The sequence below is a fragment of the Carcharodon carcharias genome, chromosome 12, assembly GCF_017639515.1.
Source record: "Carcharodon carcharias isolate sCarCar2 chromosome 12, sCarCar2.pri, whole genome shotgun sequence".
Lineage (NCBI taxonomy): Eukaryota > Metazoa > Chordata > Chondrichthyes > Lamniformes > Lamnidae > Carcharodon > Carcharodon carcharias.
In genome coordinates, this window is record NC_054478.1 from 33,661,888 (window position 1) to 33,685,772 (window position 23,885).

General features: G+C 43.4%; 1 protein-coding gene across 2 annotated transcripts in view; it reads left to right on the top strand.

Annotated features, from left to right (window-relative positions):
• The first annotated feature begins 1,566 nt into the window (after nucleotides 1-1,566).
• The window catches only part of nmi (N-myc (and STAT) interactor), a 37,421-nt gene continuing 15,102 nt past the window's right edge, over nucleotides 1,567-23,885 (top strand). The window contains exons 1-5 of one of the 2 annotated variants that reach the window (XM_041201380.1): nucleotides 1,567-1,912; nucleotides 12,500-12,589; nucleotides 16,724-16,882; nucleotides 20,162-20,278; nucleotides 22,340-22,514. In XM_041201380.1, the coding sequence (XP_041057314.1) occupies nucleotides 12,536-12,589; nucleotides 16,724-16,882; nucleotides 20,162-20,278; nucleotides 22,340-22,514 (505 nt within the window). In that variant the 5' untranslated portion in view covers nucleotides 1,567-1,912; nucleotides 12,500-12,535. Of the gene's footprint in view, nucleotides 2,022-12,499; nucleotides 12,590-16,723; nucleotides 16,883-20,161; nucleotides 20,279-22,339; nucleotides 22,515-23,885 lie in introns of both variants that reach the window. The other variant, XM_041201379.1, reaches the window with a different exon arrangement.

Consider the following 23,885-nt stretch of genomic DNA (forward strand, 5'->3'; position numbering starts at 1 on the left):
TCTGCTGGCACTCTCGAGGCCTTCTGTGCCCAGTGGGCACTGCGGGGACTGGGGTGTTTTGTTGACCCCTTTAATCACATTTTGATTTAAAGTTTGTAAGGTTCCTTTAAATTTTGTTCTTGGTTTTTCAGCTGACCTGAATTAGGGGCTGTGCCTGATTTATCCCAATTTTGTTGATTTGGTTTAATTGGTTTCACTTAAAAGGTTATTCAGAATAGAGATTAAAGCCGATGGTTAAGCTTAATCTTATACCCGAGTTCAACTCAGAACTTATTCGTTACCCTTTAAAATGCATCAATATATAGAATTCTCAAAGTATGTCAAGCAGTGGTGGGGGTGGGTCATCATGTAATTTCCTGACTAGTGGTCTCCAGGTTCATTCAGGTGCCCCACTTCACTCCTTGTCCCTGTCTTTCCGTGGGAGTTATTAAAAGGACTGAAATGTAATAACACTTTGAGAAATCTGGTGGGTGTGAACAATGACAATACAGCCAATAAAGTACAACACTGCCAGGTAAGAGTGCCAGGGGCTGCTTTAGCACCCCTTTTGTTTTTGACTGGGAATAAAGTGGTGGGAATTATTCTAATGGGTTCAGACTATTAGCAGGGGAGAGGGCGATCCAGAAGATGGGCCTCTGCCCCATGTGTGCAAAGCTGGATCATTAAATCATTCAAATATTAAATCGTTTCTGAGGCATGTTCACGCCGATTTAGTTCTGCCTCCTTCTTGCGCCATGAAATCGATTGCACAGAATCGCATTTATTTGAAGAGCGACACAGCCCGCTCCAGCGAAGAGGTTGTTTTCGAGATGCAATGCCGAAACGAATGAGCGATTTATGCTGGACACTCACTCATTGCTATCCGTGTCCCTGTCACTGGGAAGGTGACAGGTTTAACAAAGCCACTGCTACCCGCACCAAACCACCAGGCCTGGTCACACAGGCAAAACCAAAATGTGTCAGCAGAAATCCAAGTGTATGGGGGGTTCTACATTTACTCAGTGTGGTGTAATTGTTAATAAATTGCACCCCATACACTTTCCTCAGCCTTCAGAGGAATTTGATTGTAAAGGCAATTTAAGATGCAGACTGTGGGAATGCTTGATGCTTTCTGTGTCTCATGTTGCACTTTAATACATCAGGGCTGGCAGTCTGAAACAGTGGCTCTTAGTTTCTGGGTGTAACCCACTTGTCGGTTTGCGGGGTTCATGCCATGACAGTGTGTTTCGTGGCCCCTAGATTGGGGGGTACTTGGTGGTTGGGAGAGTAGTCGGATCAGCTTTTTGGAGTAGTCAAGTGTTCGGAAGTGTATCTGGGTCGGGGTCGGGGGGTGGCAATCAGGTAGGGCGGGGAGGTAGTCAGGTTGGATCAGGGGGGTGATCGGGAGGGGTAGTCAGGGGGTCGGCGGGATGATGAGAGTTACTGGTGGAGATACCCAGTTGTTAACTTGGTTTTAATCTGTTTAACTTTCCTGGGTAACTATTCAGGTAAGTCCCATGGAACTTGGAGTGAGAGACATTCCCACTGAAAGTTTAAACTTCCCAGGCAATTCCCAAGTAGGTTCAGGTGTCAGGATATCCACAGCATTCCAATGTTCAGAGGATTTGGCCCTTCATGCTTATTAAATTGTCAGGGTCAGAGAGATTGTTCAGCTTTGGGGAAACTAAAGGAAAACTGTGCAAACATTAAATAAGGAGGCGGTCAGGTCAGATGATTTCCAGTAAAGCGCCATTCTGGAAACTGAAAGTAAATTGCGAGCAAAGAGCGTAACAAGGTAGTAGCAACAACCGGAATCGGTCAAAAAAAAAGGTTGAAAGCGAAAGGCCTTCCCCGCCGCTTGTCCTCAATATAGCGACAAATTCGGAACAGGGCGTCTAATCCTGCAGTCCGGGGACTTGTCAGAAAATTGAACGTGAGTTCTCTTCATTCCCAACGAATGCCACTCCGATAGTGCTGGCCAAGATACGGGCTCTATTTACGTAATGCCCGGGTCTTCAGAGGAGAAACTAGGGAATCATTATGTGAGCTTGTAATGTTTCCAGTGTTTATATTTTAAGACAATTTTAAGTCTTAACTCTTTATAAAAAAAAACTGGCGTTACTTTCGGTTTTAAATGTACAGCGCGTTTCTTTGTGTATTCAGTGTTATATATGGCGATATTTTAGCAGTATTTGAGTTGTAGGATGTTTGGTTGTGTCAACGGCTTGATCGTCATTATAATACTATTAAAACATTCCAGGCGCTCATCTTTTGATGTATTGACAAGCAGAAAATTCGGGAGCTTTCTCATGTGCTGCCAACCCACCTTTAGCAGGTTCATGTAACCATTACCTTGTATAAGGCTTGAGGGACCTGACAGCCGGCCTAACTCTGGTTTTGGTCATTGTTTCCACCAAACGTCAAATATCATTATAAATTCATAGATTGTAGATTTGAACCCAAAACCCAGAGCTGAAAGCTCATTGCCTCACTAATTCCCTTAACAGATTTCCCCTTGGAAGCATAATTGTCATATCACTTGCTCCAAATAAGAAATTTGTGTAAATTAAATTTGTTGTTTTTCTTTGAACTGCTATATGGATCAGTGTAACCAGCCCAAGCCTCTATTAACAGATTCTAGTAACTCACATTCTGTAAGTATATTAGCCAAAAATGTGTTGTATTATATCTATTTTCATAAACACAAAAGCCCATTTCTTTTGCATACATAGGTATCAGCCTTTTCAGTGTAATGTAAGAACAGCCCATCGAGTCTGCTCTGCCATTTAATAAGATCATGGCTGATCTGATAATCCTCAATTCCACTTTCCTGCCTTTTCCCCATAACCCTTGATTCCCTTACTGATTAAAAATCTGTCTATCTCAGCCTTGAATATACTTAACGACCCAGCCTGTACAGGTCCTACAAGAGAGGGGGTGGTCCTGGACTTAATTTTAGGGAATGAATTCAGGCAGGTGGTAGAGGTTTCAGTGGAGGAGGTAGCATTTTTCAGGTCGTCTTCATAACTCCGTTAGATTCAAGGTTGTTATGGAAAAGGACAAGGATGGGCCAGAAATCAGAGTTCTAAATGGGGGAAAGGCCAATTTTAATAAGATCAGATATGATTTGGCCAGAGTGGACTAGGAACAGCTACTTTTAGGTAAATCTGTGTCAGACCAGTGGGACTCATTCAAGAAGGAAATAGGGAGAGTACAGGGCCAACATATTCCAGTAAAGATAAAGGGTGGGACCAACAAATCCAGGGAACCCTGGATGTCAAGGGATATACAGGATTGGATAAAGAGAAAAAGGGAGGCTTATGGCAAATACCGAGAGCTCAAAACAGCAGAAGCCTTAGCGGACTATAAAATGAGTAGGGGGGAACTTAAAAAGGAAATTAGGAGAGCAAAATGGTGGCATGAAAGAAACATTGGCAGGTAAAATAAAGGAAAATCCAAAGTTATTTTACAAGTGATCTTGCGCGCGAGCAGGGGAGAGACCTCATCCTGAGTGAGACACAGCCAGAGTGATTGTGGGTATTGGCAATTTGTTGCACAGTGGTGTTTTGGTGGAGAGGGGAAGAGGTGCTTTTTGCATTTTTCTTTGCTATCCAACTTCTTAAATCTTCAGAGAGTGGTCTTGTACTTCTGCTGCAGTAGAGGCTACAAGGGAGAGAAATGACTGGTAAGTAGTGGGTAAGGTCGAGCAAGTATTTACTACTTTTATTGCTTATTGTTTAAGGCCTTTTGTGGTTTATCGTTTGTATATTCTGCAGCAATGAGGATCAGGAAAGAAGGGCTCTAGAGTAATTGATTTAAAAGGTTTAATTTAAAGGGACAAGAGCTCAAAGCCATGGTGTGCTCCTCGTGCTCCATGCCTAGGACCAACATGTGTGCAGGGAGTGTGCCCAGCCGCAGCTCCTGGAAGCTTGGGTTTCAGAGCTGGAACAGCGGCTGGGGACACTGTGGAGCATCTGTGAGTCTGAGAGCGTCGTGGATAGTACATTTAGAGAGGCGGTCACACCGCAGCTGAAGGGACTGAGGAAGGAAGGGAATGGGTGACCACCAGGCAATCCAAGAGAAACAGGCAGGTAGTTCAGGAGTCCCCTGGGGTCCCACTCGCAAATTGGTATTTCATTTGGAGGCTAATGAGGGCACTGGTTCCTCCAGGGAGTGCAACCAGAGCCAAGCTTCTGGCACCACAAGCAGCCTGTCTGTACAGGAGGAGAGGAAGAGCAATAGTAATAGGGGATTCTATAATCAGGGGAACAGATAGGCACTATTGTGGCCATCAACGTGACTTCAGGATGGTGTGTTGCCTCCCTGGTGCCAGGGTCTGGGATGTCACTGAACAGCTGCAGGGCATCCTGAAGGGTGAGGGTGATAAGGCAGAGGTCATGGTACATGTCGGTACCAATGACATAGGTAGAAAGAGGGATGAGATCTTGTATCAAGAATTCAGGGAGTTAGGCAGACTGAAAAGCAGGACCTCTCGGGTTGTAATCTCTGGATTACTGCCAGTGCCATGTGCTAGCGAGCATAAGAATAGGAGAATTGCGCAGATGAATACATGGCTTAAGAGTTGGTGCAGGCGGGAGGGTTTTAGATTCTTGGATCACTGGGACCATTTCTGGGGAAGATGGGACCTGTACAAGCGGGAGAGTCTACATCTGAACCAGACTAACATCCTTGTGGGTGTGTTTGCTAGTGCTATTGGGAGGAGTTTAAACTAATTTGGCATGGGGAGGGGACACAATGTTAGCAGAACAGGGACACATAATACATAAAACAATCAAGCTGCATTAAGTTTCAAGGGAGTAAGGCAAGGCTGTATGGCCCTTACTTTAATGCCAGGTGTATTACAGGTAAAATGGATGAGTTAAGGGTGAGGATTGACGCATGGAATTGTGATATAGTAGCCATCACAGAGACATGGTTGAGGGAGGGGCAGGATTGGCAGCTCAACATTCTTGGATATAGAATCTTCAGGTGAGACAGGGGAGGGAGTAAAAGAGGAGGAGGCATTGCATTATTAGTTAAGGAGTCAGTTACTGCAGTAAGGAGAGATGATACCTTGGAGATGGCATCGAATGAATGAAGCTTTGTGGGTAGAGCTTAAATAAAAAAGGGTCAGCCACATTGTTAGGTGTTTATTATAGACCCTCAGATAGTCAGCAGGAAATTGAGGAGCAAATATGTGCACAATTTGCGGACGTGTGTAAAAACGATAACAATAGGGTAATTATATTAGATGATTTCAACTTTCCCAAAATTAATTGGGATAGACATAGTGTTAAGGGCTTGGATGGAGTGGATTTCTTGAAATGTGTACAGGAGAACTTTTTAGGTCAAAATGTAGAGGGTTCAACAAGGGACGGTGCATTGCTGGACCTAATTCTGGGGAATGAAGCCGGACAGGTGGCTGAGGTGGTGGTGGGGGAGTATTTTAGTGATAGCGACCACAACTTGGTACAATTTAAGCTTGCTATGGACAAAGAAATTGACAAGTTGCAAAAAAATGTTTTGGATTGGGGGAGATCAGATTTTAGTAAAATAAGGCAGGATCTGGCCAAGGTAGACTGGGAACAGCTACTAGTGGGGAAATCTACAGAAGAGCAGTGGGGGGGCATTCAAAAAGGAAATGGGGAGGGTACAGGCTCAACATGTTCCCTCTAGGGTGATAGGAAGGAGCAACAAGCCCAGAGAATCATGGATGACCAGAGATATTCAGGATACGATGATGAAAAGAGAGGCTTTTAGCAGATACAAGGCGAGCAAATCAGTGGAGGCATTAGTTAGTGAAGTACAGAAAGTGCAGGGTGGTGCTTAAGAAAGCAATTAGGAGAGCAAAGAGGGAATATGAGAAAGCTCTGGCTGGTAAAAGTAAGGAAAATCCCAAGATATTCTTTAAGTATATCAATGGGAAGATGATAACCAGGGAAAGAGTAGGGCCCATTAGGGACCAAGGGAGCAATCTTTGGGTGGAGCCAGAGGACATCAGTAGAGTGTTGAACGAATACTTCACATCCGCCTTCACCCAAGAGAATGAGGATGAAGGTATGGAACTTGGGGAGAGAGACTGTGAGGTTCTTGAGCAAATTGATATAGGGAGTGACAAGGTATTGGAGGTGTTGGCAGGCTTAAAAGTGGACACATCTCCAGGTCCAGATGATTTGTGTCCCAAACTGCTAAGGGAGGCAAGGGAGGAGATTGCAGGGGCTCTGACCCAAATTTTTAATTCCCCTCTGGCCACGGGGAGGTGCCAGAGGACTGGAAAACAGCTAATGTGATTCCACTATTTAAGAAGGGCTGTAGAGATAAGCCAGGGAACTACAGACCAGTGAGTCTCACGTCAGTGGTAGGGAAATTATTGGAAAAAATTCTGAAGGAGAGAATCTATCTCCACTTGGAGAGGCAAGGTTTGATCAGGGATAGTCAGCATGGCTTTGTCAGAGGGAGGTCATGCCTAACAAATTTGATTGAATTTTTTTGAGGAGGTGACCAGGTGTGTAGATGAGGGCAGTGCAGTTGATGTAGTTTATATGGATTTCAGCAAAGCCTTTGACAAGGTCCCATATGGGAGACTTATAAAGAAGGCAAATGCACATGGGATACAGGGTAATTTGGTAAGGTGGATTCAAAATTGGCTTAGTTGTAGGAGACAGAGGGTGATGATAGAAGGATGCTTTAGTGACTGGAAGCCAGTGTCCAGTGGCGTACCACAGGGATCTCTTATTATTCGCCATTTATATAAACGACATAGATGACTATGCGGGGGGCAGGATTAGTAAGTTTGCGGATGACACAAAGATCGGCTGGGTGGTTAACATTGAGGTTGAGTGTCTTCGGCTACAGGAAGAAATAGACGGGATGGTCAAATGGGCAGATAAGGAGCAGGTGGAATTTAACCCTGAAAAGTGTGAGGTGAAGGACTAATTTGACAAGGAAGTATTCAGTGAACGGCATGACACTAGGAAGTTCTGAGGAACAAAGGGAACATGGCATGTGTGTCCATAGATCTCTGAAGGTGGAGGGGCATGTTAGTGGGGTGGTGAAAAAATCAAAAGGGACACTTGCCTTTATCAATCGAGGCATCGATTACAAAAGTAGGGAGGTCATGTTGGAGTTGTATAGAACCTTGGTGAGGCTACAGCTGGAGTACTGTGTGCAGTTCTGGTCGCCACATTATAGGAAGAATGGGATTGCACTGGAGGGGGTGCAGAGGAGATTCACTAGGGTGTTGCCTGGGATGAAACGTTTAAGTTATGAAGAGATGTTGGATAGACTTGGGTTGTTTTCATTGGAGCAGAGAAGACTGAGGGGCGACCTGATTGAGGTGTACAAGATTGAGGGGCATGGACAGGGTGGATAGGGAGCACTGGACACTGGCTTCCAGTTATTAAAGCAGCCTTCTGTCATCACCCTCTGTCGCCTACAACTAAGCCAATTTTGAATCCACCTTATCAAATTACCCTATATCTCATGTGCGTCAGTCACAAGCGGACACAAGTTCAAGGGGAGGGGCAGGAGGTTTAGGGGGGATGTGAGGAAAAACTTTTTTACTCAGAGGGTGATGACGGTCTGGAATGCACTGCCTGGGAGGGTGGTGGAGGTGGGTTGCCTCACATCCTTTAAAAAGTACCTGGATGTGCACTTGGCATGTCAAAATATTCAAGGCTATGGGCCAAGTGCTGGTAAGTGGGGTTAGGTAGGTAGGTCAGGTGTTTCTCACGTGTCGGTGCAGACTCGATGGGCTGAAGGGCCTCTTCTGCACTGTATGATTCTGTGAAATGCATTAAGAGTAAGAGGATAACTTATGAAAAGAGTAGGGCCCAATATGGAGCATTGTGGTAATTTGTGTGTGGAGTCAGAAGACGTAGTTAGGAATCTAAATGAATACACAAGTGAGAGGGATGATGTGGGTATGGAAATCAGGCAGAAGCACTGTGATATAATTAAAGAAATTAACATAGGAAGGGAGGAGGTTCTAAGTGGTCTGGCAGGCTTAAAAATAGATAAATCTCTAGGCCCGGATGAAATGACCATAAGACATAGGAGCAGAAATTAGGCCATTTGGCCCATTGAGTCTGCTCCGCCATTCAATCATGGCTGAAAGTTTCTAAACCCCATTCTCCCACCTTCTCCCCATAACCTTTGATCCCCTTACCAATCAAGAACCTATCTATCTCTGTCTTAATCACACTCAATGACCCGGCCTCCACAATGAATTCCATAGATTCACCACTCTCTGGCTAAAGAAGATTCTCCCCATCTCTGTTTGAAAAGGTCTTCCCTTTACTCTGAGGCTGTGCCCTCGGGTCCTAGTCTCTCTTACTAATGGAAACATCTTCCCCACGTCCACTCTATCCAGGCCTTTCAGTATTCTGTAAGTTTCAATCAGATCCCCCTCATCCTTCTAAACTCCATTGAGTATAGACCTAGAGTCCTCAAACGTTCGTCATATGTTAAGCCTTTCATTCTTGGGATCATTCTCGTGAACCTCTTCTGGACCCTCTCCAGGGCCAGCACATCCTTCTGAGATATGGGGCCCAAAATTGCTCACAATATTCTAAATGTGGTCTGACCAGAGCCTTATAAAGCCTCAGCAGCACATCACTGCTTTTATATTCTAGTCCTCTCAAAATAAATGCCAACATTGCATTTGCCTTCCTAACTACTAACTCAACCTGCAAGTTAACCTTAAGAGAATCCTGGACTAGGACTCCCAAGTCCCTTTGCACTCCAAGTTTCTGAATTCTCTCCCCATTTAGAAAATAGTCTATGCCTCTATTCTTCCTACCAAAGTGCATGACCTCACACTTCCCCACGTTGTATTCCATCTGCCATTTCTTTGCCCATTCTCCTAACCTGTCCAAATCCTTCTGCAGCCTCCCTGCCTCCTCAATACTACCTGTCCCTCCACCTATCTTTGTATCATCTGCACACTTAGCCAGGATGCCCTCAGTTCCTTCATCTAGATCATTAATGTATAAAGTGAAAAGTTGTGATCCCAACACTGACCCCTGCAGAACTCCACTAGTCACCAGCCACCATCCTGAGAAGGACCCCCTTATCCCCACTCTTTGCCTCCTGCCAGACAGCCAATCTTCTATCCATGCTAGTACCTTGCCTCTAACACCATGGGCTCTTTTTTTACTGAGCAGCCTCCTGTGCGGCACCTTGTCAAAGGCCTTCTGGAAGTCCAAGTAGATAACATGCATTGGCTCTCCTTTGTCTAACTTACTCATTACCTCCTCAAAGAATTCTAACAGATTTGTCAGGCAAGACCTCCCCTTGATGAAACCATGCTGACTTTGCCCTATATTATCATGCACTTCCAAGTATTCTGAAATCTCATCCTTAATAATGGACTCTAAAATCTTACCAACGACTGAGGTCAGGCTAATCGGCCTGTAATTTCCTGTCTTTTGCCTCAATCCCTTCTGAGTATCCCAGGCTGTTGAGTGAGGCAAGGGAGGAGATAGCAGGGGCGCTGGCAATAATTTTCAATACCTCTCTGGCCACAGGAGAGGTGCCAGAAGACTGGAGGAGAGCCAGTGTGGCACCATTATTCAAAGAGGGAGGAAGGGATAAACCCGAGAACTACTGGCCAGTCAGCCTAACCTCAGTGGTGGAGAAACTATTGGAAGCAATTCTGAGAGACGGAATTAATCAACACTTGGAGAGGCAGGGATTAATCAAGGACAGTCAGCATGGTTTTGTTAAGGGGAGGTAATGTCTGACCAATTTGACTGAATTTTTCAAAGAGGTGACCAGATGTGCAGATGAGGGCAATGCATTTGATGTAGTCTACTTGGACTTCAGTAAGGCTTTTGATAAGGTCCCGCATGGGAGACTGATAAGGTAAGAGCCCATAGAATCCAAGGCAATTTGGCAAATTGGATCCAGAATTGGCTGATTGGCAGGAAGCAGAGGGTGATGGTCGAGGGGTGTTTTTGTGACTGGATGCCTGTGTCCAGTGGGGTTCCACGGATCGGTGTTGGGTCCCTTGCTGTTTGTGGTATATATAAACGATCTAGACTTGAATGTAGGAGGGTTGATCAGTAAGTTTGCAGATGACATGAAAATTGGTGGGGTGGTAAATAGTGAGGAGTATAGCCTTAGATTGCAGGAGGATATAGATGGGCTGGTCAGATGGGCTGATCAATGGCAAATGGAATTTAATCTGGATAAATGTGAGGTGATGCACTTGGGCAGGACAAACAAGGCATGGGAATACACAATGCATGATAGGACCCTGGGAAGTACCGAGGATCAGAGGAACCTTGGTGACCCTTAAGGTAGCAGGACAGGTAGATAAAAGGAAAATAGTGAGGATGCTGGAAATCTGAAACAAAAAACAAAAATTGCTGGAAAAACTCAGCAGGTCTGACAGCATCTGTGGAGAGAAAGAGTTAATGTTTTGAGTCCAGATGATTCTTCAGAACTAAAGAGAAGTAGAAATGTGGTGAAATATATCCTGTTGAAGAGGGGTGGGACAGATGAAGCTGAATAGAAGGCCAGCGATAGGTGGAGGCAAAGGAGAGATTGCAAAAGATGTCATAAAGGTCAAAAGGGTGTTGATGGTGGTGATATTGGCTAAAGGAGGTGCTAATAGTAACATTAAAAGTAGAAAGCAGGATGAGCCAGTGACAGATGGCCCTAGTGGGGGTGTGGTGGGGGGAGGGGATGGTGCGGGAGCAAGGTAGATAAGATGGTAAAGAAGGCATATGGGATACTTGCCTTTATTAGCTTAGGCATAGAATATAAGAGCAAGGAGGTTTTGCTGGAACTGTATAAAATGCTGGTTAAGCCACAGCTAGAGTATTGCGTGCAGTGCTGGAATCGCATTATAGGAATAATGACTGCACTAGAGAGAGTGCAGAGGAGATTTACCAGGATGTTGCCTGGGCTGGAGAGTTTTAGTTATGAGGAGAGATTGATAGGCTGGAGTTATTTTCTCTGGAGCAGAGGAGATTGAGGGGGGACATGATTGAGATGTATAAAATCATGAGGGTCATAGTTAAGGTAGACAGGAAGGAACTTTTCCCCTTGGTGGAGGGATCAATAACCAGGGGGCATAGTTTTAAGGTATGGGGCAGGAGGTTTAGAGGAGATGTGAGGAAGAATTTTTTCACCCAGAAGGTGGTGGGAAACTGGAACTCACTGCCTGAAAGGGTGGTAGAGGCAGAAACTCTCATAACATTTAAGAAATATTTGGATGTGCACTTGTGATGCCATGGCATACAAGGCTATTGCCTAGTGCGGAAAATGGGATTAAAATAATTAGGTGCTTGTTTGACCGGCACAGACTCGATGGGCCAAAGGGCCTTTTTCTGTCTGTCGACCTCTGTGACTTTAATGCCCATTGAGCACATAGTCAAAACCTTGATTTAAAATAAAATATAAAGGGTAGAACCTCCAAAAAATGCAGCAATCCCTCAGTGCTACACTGAAGTATCAACCTGGATTATATGCTGTAATGAGGTTTAAATTTACAATCTTCTGATTCAGAGTCAAGAATATATATTTTATTTAACACAAATTGTTTGTAAATTGGATCAGAAATAGAATTATCCATCTATTTTTAAGTAAAAAAACTTTCTAACAGAATGCTGACCCTATTTCTGACAATATGAATGGTCAATGGCAGAATTGCAGTCTAAAATATTTTAAGCTTATGTCATTTTCCTTTATCTTGAGTTCAAATTGTTATCAGTGCTATATGATTTCCCTGGATGATGCAGGGAATAAAGAGATCAGCCAATGTAGTCCTACACCATATAGACCAGAAGGACTTAGGTTCTAATTTGAGTCAGTACAGAGTTAGTTGTTTAGAAATAGAGCAGCTGTTGATGTGCTACTTTTGATCTTGGAGTCTCGGAGTTACAGAAATCAATGTCAATGCCTGCTATTGATCTTTATTTAGCAAAGTCTTACTGAAAGATGCTTTTGTGTGTATATCTGATGGGAAGTTCTTCACGGTGACTGGAATGTTGACACAAAGTTAGCTCAGACATGAAAAATGGCCACTGGATGGGGGTTAGTTGATTTACAGCTACCTGTGCAACTGCCCCAGGCTCCAGATGAGAAAGAAGGGAAATAGCAGCAGTGTGAAACTCCAGCTCATGCCTGAGATTTCCGTCCATCTAAGTGGTCAGAATATTATCTGACATTACACTGTGTGTATCTATTGTGGGATGGAAACACATTTAGTATAAGTGGAGATGTCAGTCAAAGCTATGAGGATCATCAATCCCATCTTGCTGAATGAATGAGTGTTCCTGAGTGTTTCAAAGAACACAACTTTCAGCTGTCTCAGAAAAAGATTCAAAGACTTGGACAATTATCTCTAACTGTTCAGTAATCATTACCATTAAAGTTTTATTGCTTCTATTTATGTTTAAAACATAACCAAAAAGTATAGGTGGTTGAATACCCAGAAAAAAATATATTAATTTTTGAGTATAATTCTTCATCGGACTGTCTCTCACTAATCTTTCTCTGATTGGTGTTTCAGGATTTTGAAGTTATTCAAGAGAACTGTCAGGACAATATGAATCTTTCAGAAAAACTTCAGGAAGCGGAAGAGGAGTTAAAGTTGTGGCAGGTACAACAATCTGACAGCATCCTCTGTGACTTCACTAGCTGGCTTTATTGTGCTGTGATTCTAGACTGAATTCCCTGTAATCACAAGAATAAACTTATATGAACCACTGGCACAACATTCATAGCTGAAAGGGGAAATTAGGCTTTGAAGTCAAATGCATAGGTTTAGGGTTCCTTCTGCTCCATGTTCATATGCTCATCTGTAGATAAAATAACTTTGACCAATTTTACCTATTTGATGTGATCTGTCATCATAAATGATATTTATAAATACAACTGAGATTTTTACTCAAGTTAAATTGTGTTAAATTGTGAATTTGTCTTATGAGTGCAATTGACTCTACACAACTTAATAAAATTATAAATAGTACTGTTAAACACAAGTAAGTTTTAAAAAGTACAGTTCTCAATCTGAAGTGGTTGAACTCCTTCAAGCTATCTGTACAAGGTGAAATTAAGTTGTGCGATATTGGTAACAAAGACACTGTGCTTATGTGAAATTCTTTCTAATATTTTAATGAAACCATTATTACCCTCTTTAAAAATAAATAATGCCCGTAAGAGAAATTTAACATATGGACATAATAAATTAGTTACCAATATCTCACAATATAGAATCATACAGTCAGGAGGAAGCTATTCAGCCCAACATGCTAACCAATTAGCCTCACTCCACTGCTCTTTCCACATAGCCCTGAATAGTATTCCTTTGCGAGTAATACGTCCAGTTTCATATTAAAAGTTACTTTTGCTCCTGCTTCTCCAAACCTTTCAGCAGTACATTCTGAATTATAAAAACTCACTGCATTAAAAAAAAAATGTTTTCATCATCATCTCCATGTGAAGGTAATGAGTTAAACTAAGATAGTTAATAGTTCATTATTTATAATGGTGAGAATGGGAATAGAGAGAGAGAATACCAGTCAAACCAGTATTTGACTGGTTTTGTAGCTATGTCAAGCCTGAAGTGTGTTCAATCTGTGTAACCTCAGTGAGAAACTTTTCTCTTGTGAACTCCTAATGTTGGGTCATTGGGATACTGCAAAGGCTATGGGCCCTGACAATATTCTGTCAATAGTGCTGAGCACTTGTACTCCAGGACTTGCCGTGCCCCTAGCCAAGCTACAACACTGGCATCTACCCGGCAATGTGGAGAATTGCTCAGGTGTGTCCTGTACATCAAAAGCAGGACAAATCCGACCTGGCCAATTACGGCCCCATCAGCCTATTCTCAATCGTCAGCAAAATGATGGAAAGGGTCATCAACAGTGTTATCAAGCGGCACTTATTTAGCACCAGCCCGCTCACTGGCGCTCAGTTTGGGCTCCCCTAGGGTCATCCAGCTCTTGACCTCATTCCAACCTTGGTTCAAACATGGACAAAAGAGCTGAACTACAGAAATGAGGTAATGAAAGCTCCCCGGAGTCAGAGATCTGCCCCAGGGAGCTGAAGAACTTTAAACCCTTAAATAAAGATTTTTAAAATCCGGAAAAATTTTCCTCCCTTAAGAATCACTCCCTCTAAACATGCTGATGATAAAAATTCAGCCCAAACAATTTCATTTTTAAAAATTAATATTGCAAACCTCCCTTGGGTGAGGTTTCTTCAAAATCCAACGGCCAAATCGCCCGCCTTCCAATGTTGGATGGGCAGCAAAAAAATAGCAGCTAATTAATTGATTAATGGCTTTAATAGGCTTCTTAGTCATCGGGGAGGGGGGGGGGGAGGTGCACTGCCGACTGTTGCGTGCACCCGCCGACCAAGGTATCATGCGAGTGCGCGATGATGTTGGGGCACTGAACCGATGTCATCGTGTGCTATTTCACTTTCGGGCATGCCCGGTGCATGCCTGCATGCCAAGCGGAAGATTCTGCCCCATGAGTAAACTCTCTGCTGGTTGGAGTCATACCTGGCACAAAGGAAGATGGCTGTGGTTGTTGGAGGTCAATTATCTCAGTTCAAGGACGTCACTGCAGGGTGTTCCTCAGGGTCGTGTCCTAGGCCCAATCGTCTTTAGCTGCTTCATCAATGACCTTCCTTACATCTTAAGGTCAGAAGTGGGGATGTTCGCTGATGATTGCACAATGTTCAGCACCATTCACGACTCCTCAGATACTGAAATAGTCCATGTCCAAATGCAGCAAGACCTGGACAATACCCAAGCGTAGCCAGGCTGACAAGTGGTAAGTAATATTCGTGCCACAGAAGTGCCAGTGCAGTGACGATCTCCAACAAGAGAGAACCCAACAATTGCCCCTTGACATTCAATGGCATGACCATTGCTGAATTGAGAGCAGGGTGGAGTGTTGAAATGGCAAACGACAGGGAGGTCTGAGTCATGCTTGCGGACAGACCAAAGGTGTTGCACAAAGCGGTCACCCAGTCTGCAAGTGCTGCTTCACTTGAAAGGAGTGTTTGGGCCCTTGGATGGAGAGGAGGGGGGGAAGTAAAGGGGCAGGTGTTGTATCTTCTGCGGTTGCATGGGAAGGTGCCGTGGGAGGGAGTTGAGGTTTAGGGGGTGATGGAGGAGTGGACTAGGGTGTCCCGGAGGGAACGATACCTGTGAAATGTCTGCTGGGGCGGTGGGGGGGGGGGCTGTTGGTGAAGGGAAGATGTGTTTGGAGGTGGCATCATGCTGGAGTTGGCGGAAATGGCGGAGGATGATCCTTTGAATGCGGACGCTGGTGGGGTGATAAGTGAGGACAAGAGGGACCCTATCATGGTTCTGGGAGGGAGAGGAAGGTGGGAGGGTGGATGCGTGGGAGGTGGGCCGGACACAGTTGAGGGCCCTGTCAACCACCATGGGTGAAAAGCCTCAGTTAAAGAAGAAGGAAGGCATGTCAGAGGAACTGTTTTTGAAAGTGGCATCATCAGAACAGATGCGACGGAGGCGAAGGAACTGAGAGAATGGGATGGAGTCCTTACAGGAAGCGGGGTGTGAGGAGCTGCAGTCAAGTTAGCTGTAGGAGTCGGTAGGCTTGTAATGAATATTGATGGACAATCTATCACCAGAAATTGAGACAGAGGGGTCAAGGAAGGGAAGGGAAGTGTCAGTGATGGACCATGTGAAAGTGATGGAGGGGCGGAAATTGGAAGCAAAATTAATAAATTGTTCCGGATCCAGACGAGAGCATGAAGCGGCACCAAAGCAGTCATCGATGTACCGGAGAAAGAGTTGTGGGAGGAGGCCTGAGTATGACTGGAACAAGGAATGTTCCACATACCCCATAAAGAGACAGGCATAATTGAGACCCATGTGGGTACCCATAGTCACACCTTTTATTTGGAGGAAGTGAGATGAGTTTAAGGAGAAATTGTTCAGTGAGAGAACAAGTTCAGCCAGACGGAGGAGAGTAGTGGTGGATGGGGATTGTTCGGGCCTCTGTTTGGGGAAGAAGCATTTCCTGACCTCTACATGAACTTGGGGTCCACTCAAGCATCCACACACCTTGACAACCACATGACCATCATATCTTTTGAGTCTACAGCATGGTTAAAGAAAAGTTGGAGGCAAGACTCAAAGAGAATACTAACTGCAGAATAATGGAAACGATAACTCTGTTTGGAGTAGGCTGAAAAGGCATTAAATTAAAGGAATTGTACAATGCAGAGGAGACCCTATCTACCTTTACAGTTGAAATATAGGAATCACAGTAGGGTGTGGGAAGAACTGATGAGCAGAGGGTGATATATTTCACATTAGTGAACTTGCCCAATTCTCCAATAATTCTGGAAATAAGTCATAGAAGTTATTGGAAGAAATTGTGCAGATAAAAGGGGACTGACCTCTGCAAATGATGACCTCTTTGCCCTCAGAGCAGTCAACAGATGCATTCCATTGCACTGGTGCCTCGTCATCTGTAAACTTTGGTTATTACTCCTCTGGACATTAATCCCAGTGAAAATAAACATGCACTCACTTCATCCAGGCTACATGAATGGGGTGAGACCTTCTCCTGTTAGTAATTTTAGGAAAATGGTTGAGTTTAAAACTAAAAGTTAGTTTTAACCATTTAGTGAATAATTAGTCATAGCAGTTATTAAAAAAAAGGTTTTAAGATATGTCTTTTTAAAAAAAAATACAGATTTAGTATGTTTTTCAGGAGTTAAAATTATGCCTTGTGTTTTTGAATAGGTTAAAATAGACAAGTTAGAAAAGCAAAAATCAGAGTTAATCTGCGAAAAACTGGATGCAGATGAGAGGAAGAAGCAAGCTGCTCAACAACTTTGCACCCTAAGTAAGGAACAGGAGAATCTCGAGAGAGACTTTGAAAAAGCAGAGCAGTCCTTCAAGGTAAAAGTGATTTTTGACTGGAACTTTGTTTTTTCAGCATAGCCTTAAGGCTAAAAGTCTGATGATGGAATTTCACATATGAATGTTTTAACCACTCGTACTGCACTCTGTGTGTTTAAACTGGTGCCTTTAAATAAAAAGAGCGCATGCACATACCAAGGTTAGAATTGTCTTCTGTGGTGGATTAGCCACCAGAGGAAGTCCAGGGTGAGATGTCAAGCTTCTATTCCCAAGTCATTTTCCTGGGTTGATAAAATTGATAAGGAAGTGTTGAATAGGCTGTCGGTACTTAAAGTTGACAAGGCACCGGGACCAGATGAGATGCATCCAAGGGCACTGAAGGAAGTGAGAGCAGAAATTGCAGGGACATTGGCCATAATCTTTCAGACTTCCCTAGACTCAGGGGTGGTGCCAGAGGACTGGAGAATTGCAAATGTTACGCCCTTGTTCACAAAAGGTTGTAAGGATAAGCCCAGCAATTACAGACCAGTCAGTTTAACTTCAGTGGTGGGCAAGGTTCTAGGAACAATTATTCGGGATAGAATTTAGTAGTCACATGGAAAAATATGGGTTGATAAGGAAGAGCCAGCATAGATTTCTAAAGGGGAAATCATGTTTAACTAACTTGTTGGAGATTTTTTTGAAGAGGTAACAGAAAAGGTCGATGAGGATAATGCTATTGATGTGGTGTACATAGACTTTGAAAAAGCATTTGACACAGTGCCACACAACAGACTTATGAGAAGTTATTGCTCATGGAATAAAAGGGACAATAGCAACATGGATACAAAATTGGCTGAAAAATAGGAAGCAGGGAGTAATGGATGTTTTTCAGGCTGGAGGAATGTTTGCAGTGGAGTTCCCCAGGGGTCCGTATTGCTTTTCCTAATATATATATTAATGATCTAGATCTTGGTGTGCAGGGGACAACTTCAAAGTTTGCGGATGATACGAAGTTTGGGAGTGTTGTGAACTGTGAGGAGGATGGTGTGGAACTTCAAGAGGACATAGACAAGTTGGCGGGGTGGGGCAGATGAAGTTCAATGTGGAGAAGTGTGAGGTGGTGCAGTTTGGTAGGAAGAACATGGCCAGACAATATAGAATAATAGGTGGTATTTTGAAGGGTGTGCAGGAACAGAAAGACTTGGGTGTATATGCACATAGATTATTAAAGGTGGCAGCAGAGGTGGAGAGAGCAGTTAATAAGGCATATAGTATCCTGGGCTTTATTAATAGGGGCATAGAGTACAAGAGTAGGGAGATCATGCTGAATTTATGTAAGACCCTCGTTAGACCTCAGCTGGAATATTGTGTACAGTTCTGGGCACCGTATTATGGGAAGGATGTGAACACGCTGGAGACAGTGAAGAAGAGGTTTACAAGAATGGTTCAGGGATGAGAAACTTCAGCTGTGAGGATAGATTGGAGAGGTTGGGGCTGTTTTCCTCACAGAGGAGAAGGCTGAGGGGAGATTTGATAGAAGTTTTCAACATCATGAAGGGGCCGGACAGACTGGATAAGGAGAAAAATGGCCTCCTTCTGTGCAGTTAAGATTTTGTGATTGTGTGCCACTGATTCTGCAGGGTGGGATCCCACAGGACCACCATTACCAAGAGGGAATCAACAGCTGCCAGGCCTCAACAATGATCAGTTGCTGCAGCAATTGGGTCACAACCCTCAAACTTGCTCTCTAACAGCACTGTGGGTCTACCTACACCACATGGACTGCAGTGGTTCAAGAAAGCAGCTCACCACCATCTTCTCAAGGGGAATGAGGGATGAGCAATAAATGCTGGCCTAGCTTGTGATGCCCACATCCCATGAATGATTTAAAAAAAAAACAAGAGGCGGATCAGACAGACTCTAAAGATTTGCCAATAACTTTTCTCTTAGGTTTTGGACTGGGCCAATGCCTTGGGTGAGTAGTTGGGCCTACATTAGAGGTAAAGGTGGCCATTATCAGGTCTTATCTGTCCAAGCTTTCCATTGATTCCTCCAGTTCTCCTTTCTCTCCCTCACTTGGTGATTTCTGGGGTGGCAGCAAAACGCAAGCAAATCTTTTGCACGTGGTGGGATGGGAAAGAGACAGTTGATCACTTTCCTTGTTTGTTGGGGAGGGGGAGTGCAGGACAATCAAGAACAGTGCTGGTAGCAGCAATGAAGGGAGGGGGAGAGATAGATGATCTCTCCCTGGAATCAAGGTAGCTCTAAGGTGAACAGGTAGCAGTGCAAGCTGGGAACCAAATCACTGCTCTGTGTCAGACTGAAGTCAAAAGCTAAACCAGGCAGATTCCGCCATATCCAGGGAATTGTTGATGAGTGAATAGCCATCTAGGCTCACTAATAGAATGGGGAGGAGTAGACATGTCACTGGGAGCCAGTATTTTGCGCGTTTTCACTCCAGATATTTCTACAGTGCCCTAACAGGTAGGGTGGTCTTGGCAGTGGGAAGCTCAACAGAACTGTGTGCTGGTGGGCTAGGTAATGTTAGTTAGTTAACATTCGGTTGCACACTTTAAAATTCCTAATCTTTGGTTCTGATCATCTGTGTCAAAGGTCTGATGAGTTTGTAAGTAGGCATGTATGGGGGAACGAGCATGTGCAGTCTATATTGGACCAATAGAAGCTACCTGTGTAGATCTCTCAGTAAGAGTTGCTTTAGTGGCTCTTTAACTTGGTAATAACGTTCCATGTGTGTTGGGCATTCAGCTGATCAAAATTGAAAGCCTCTGCCGGTGCAGCCTGTCCACCATCTACAAGGTACAAGTCAGGAGTATGATGGAATACTCTCCACTTGCCCGGGTGAGTGCATCTCCAACAACGCTCAAGAAGCTCAACACCATCCAGGACAAAGCAGCCCGCTTGATCAACGTCCCTTCCACCACCTTCGACACTCACTCCCTCCACCACTGACATATTGGCAATGTTTACATCCCAGGACTGAATAAAAAATGTGGAAATGTAGGTCCAAATTTCATACAATCGACTTTCTTTTAACATGTTCTTTAAATTTTATTGAATATTCAGGAGACTTGATTTTAACTGGTTAAGCAGTAAGTGCGACAAATTGTTGGGTATAGGTATAACTGATCCAATATACATCTGTGTTGGGGAGAAAAACAACATCCTTTGTTCCACTTATATTTAGGAGATACACATTTTAGGCAATGCTGGGCACTTCTGTTATGAATTTTGAATCTACGTATCACTATTTTGTTGAGTCATTTGATTTACCTGCAATCCATATATAATTAGTTAAAGCATGTTCTTTGTTAATAGGAGAAGCTCTTTGATAAAAAGGCTGAAGGTGCAAAACTAAAAGGACTATTGCTTCAACTTGAAAATGAGCTCCATTGTAATCAGCAACACTGTGACCTACTGCGGACTAAATTCAAGGTAATTATTACCCATTATGTTCCAAGGCAAATCGCAGCCTTGGTCTTCAGTTGATCCTGTTTTTTTAAAGTAGATCTTGTGATTATCTATCCGACGTCCAGAGCCTTGTGGTCTGAGGATTATGGTTCCTGTAGTTATTAGGATTACGTTGGATATACAGCACAGAAAGAGGCCATTTGGCCTAATCAGTCCATTTATGCTTCACTTGAGCTGCCTCCTGTCTTTCCTCATCTAACACTATCATCAAAACCCTCTATTGCCTTCCAGCTCAAATGTTTATATAGCCTCCTTTTATAGAACCATAGAAGCTAGGAGCAGGAATAGGCCATTTGGCCCATCAAACCTGCCCTGCCATTAAATATGATCATGTCTGACCCTCTGTCTCAACGTTTTCTCCCCATACCCTTGGTGCCCCTAATATCTAAAAATTTATCAATTGTTTTCTTCAATATACTCAGTCATCTGCCTCCACAGCCTTCTGTGGTAAAGAATTCCAGAGGTTGATCACCAACTGAGTGAAGAAATTTTTCCTCATGTCAGCCCTAAAAGGCTTGCCCCTTATGCTGAGACCGTGGCCCCTGGTTCTAGACTCCACAAGCAGGGGAAATATCCTCCCTGAATCCAGCTTGTCTAGCCCTGTTAGAATTTTATGCATTTCAATCAGATCCTCTCTCATTCTTCTAAACTCTAGCGAATAGGACCTGTCGAACCAATCTCTCCTCATATGACAGTCCTGCCATCCCTGGTATCAGCCCAGTGAACCTTTGCTGCACTCCCTCTATGGCAAGTATCTCCTTTCTTAGGTAAGGAGACCAAAACTGCACACAATGCTCCAGGTGTGGTCTCACCAAGGCCCTGTATAACTGTACTAAGACAGCCCTACTTCTGAACTCAAATCCTCTTGCAATGAAGACCAATATACCATTTGCCTTCCTAACTGCTGCTGCACCTGCCTATTTACTTTAATTGACTGGTGTACATGGACACCCAGATCCCTTATCTGTGCTATTCACTTCAATTACTCCCTGTGGTATCGAGTTCCACATGCTCACTAATCTCTAGGTAAAGCATTTTTTGTGAGTTCCTTATTTAGTTTGTTAGTAACCATATGAAAATTCATGGCTTTCTGTTTTCCTTTTCCTTACTAGTGGAACAAATCACTGTCTATTGTATCAAAACCTTTCATAATTTAAAAAACTTTCATTAGGTCACAGCCGCAGCCTTCTCTTTTCAATATAAAAGAGACTCAGACTGTTCAGGCTCTACTGATAGGTACGTGGGTATGCTCCCACACTTCTGGTATCATCCTGCAGCTTTTATATTATGGGGACTAGAATTGTACAAAGTACTTTGGGTGTGATGTCACCAAGGTTTGATACAAGTTTAGCATGACTTTACTTTTCATTTCAGTTAAGCTGCTTACTTATCTCTGTTGGAATGCTCTCCTGACTGTTTTAAATGTTAGTATACAGGGGTGAGAAGAGGAGTTTTTATTATGAAGAAATCTTTGTCATGTCTTTATTCTTGCCCAATTCACTACTACTCTCTTCTATTACCTCACTTAAGTGTACATTACCGGTATTTGTGACTCCTGCTTCACACTGGCTTCATATGAATAAAAAAATAAATAAATTGTTACTAATCTTTTTTCGTGGCCACATACACATCTGGGGAATCTAAATGGGCAGGCCCCACATCTGCTCCACTCAGGCATCTTGTTTCTCTGCAGAAGCCCTAAAACATATGTTAGGGCCCTTATTAGCATATGCATGGGCACCAATTCTTGGTTTGGGTAGCCACCAACACAGTTACGGGAACCAATTTGGGGTCAGCTGTTTTTAGGGCGCAAAATGTTAGTCCTCAAAATTGTGACACATTGCGTCGGTTTGGAGGCCATTTCACACCTGTGAAATGGGTGCAGCAAAGTTCAGCTTCTACCCTCGTACCTCTTTAGGTGTAAATATTCTTGTCTTTTAACATATACAAACAATTTGAGCTTAGAAGTGCTAGAGAAGCTTTTCTCCATTTAACCGGTTAGAATTCTCACTTTATTGTGTACAGGTTAACGTGGGATTGCCTGAGAAGAATATTAAATTTACCAAGCTCGAAGAAAGTGTGCCAATAGATCAAGAGGGAGAAGACTTCCTGAAGATAAAGTGCTGCTATAACATCTCGCCCAAAGTTTTTATGGTTCTTCAGAATGGACAGGCCTTAGTCACTTTTGAAGACGAACAAGGTAATACAGCCAACCTTAATAATAAAAGCAGAAGATTTTGGAAATCCTTGGTTGTCCTGACACTGTTTGCTAATATGGCACCCTCATTCTAAAAGAACATGATCCCCATTTTATTTGGAGAAGTGCAAGTCATTTTACAATGGAGTTGTTGCATCTTCAGAGACAAACTTGCCTTTCTGTGTTTATTTGGCTTTTTTTTTATTGCTGTTTATTGATAATTTTGAACACATAGAAACTAGGAGCAGGTGTAGGCCATTCGGCCCTTCGAGCCTCCTCCACCATTCAATATGATCATGGCTAATCCTCTATCTCAACACCATATTCCCGCTTTCTCTCCATACCCCTTGATGCCCCTAATATCCAAAAATGTATCAATTTCTTTCTTGAATATACTCAGTGACCCGGCCTCCACAGCCTTCTGTGGTGGAGAATTCCACAGGTTGACCACCATCTGAGTGAAGAAAATTTTCCTCATCTCAGTCCTAAATGGCCTGTCCTGTATCCTGAGACTGTGGCCCTGGATATAGATTCCCCAACCAGGGGAAACATCCCCCCCCTGCATCTAGTCTGTCTATCCCTGTTAGAAATTTGTACATTTCAATCATGTCTCCTCTCATTCTTCTAAACTGTAGTGAATACAGGCCCAGTCGAACCAATCTTTCCTTATCCTGCCATCCCTGGAATCAGCCTAGTGAACCTTCGCTAGACCCCCTCTATGGCAAGTATATCCTTTCTTAAGTAGACCAAAACTGCACGCAATACTCCCGGTGTGGTCTCTTGTATAACTGCAATAAGACATCCCTACTTCTGAATTTAAATCCTTTTGCAATGAAGGCCAACACACCATTTGCCTCCCTAATTGCTTGCTGCACCTGCTTATTTACTTTAATTGACTGGTGTACAAGGACACCCAGATCCCTGTGTACATCCACACCTCCCAATATATCACCATTTCAATAATACTCTGCCTTTCTATTTTTCACACCGAAGCTTGTGCATTTCTAATAATGTATTTTCCCTTTTATTCTGGCTCCCAGCATTTTCCTTTTTTTGAAGATGATTTAAAACAAAACAAAAAATATGAAAAAAAACGCACAGATTCCTGTTGAAAAATGCAGCAACACTCTTTCCACAACCCAGCCTGAAGAAAATGTTTCTGTGTTGGGTTTCCCAAATTAATATTTGACACTTTTTCCCTGAAAATTCACAGCTGCTCTGGCATCCCACAGTCGTAATTTGGAAAGAAGTCCTCTAAAATGGCTAGAAATGGCTGGGCCTAGATGTGCTAAGTTTCAGTCTTGTTTTGAAAGCAACTTTGGGGGCCTGTTGGGGTCATAACCTTTGCATATGCCAAGCATACCCATCATCAAA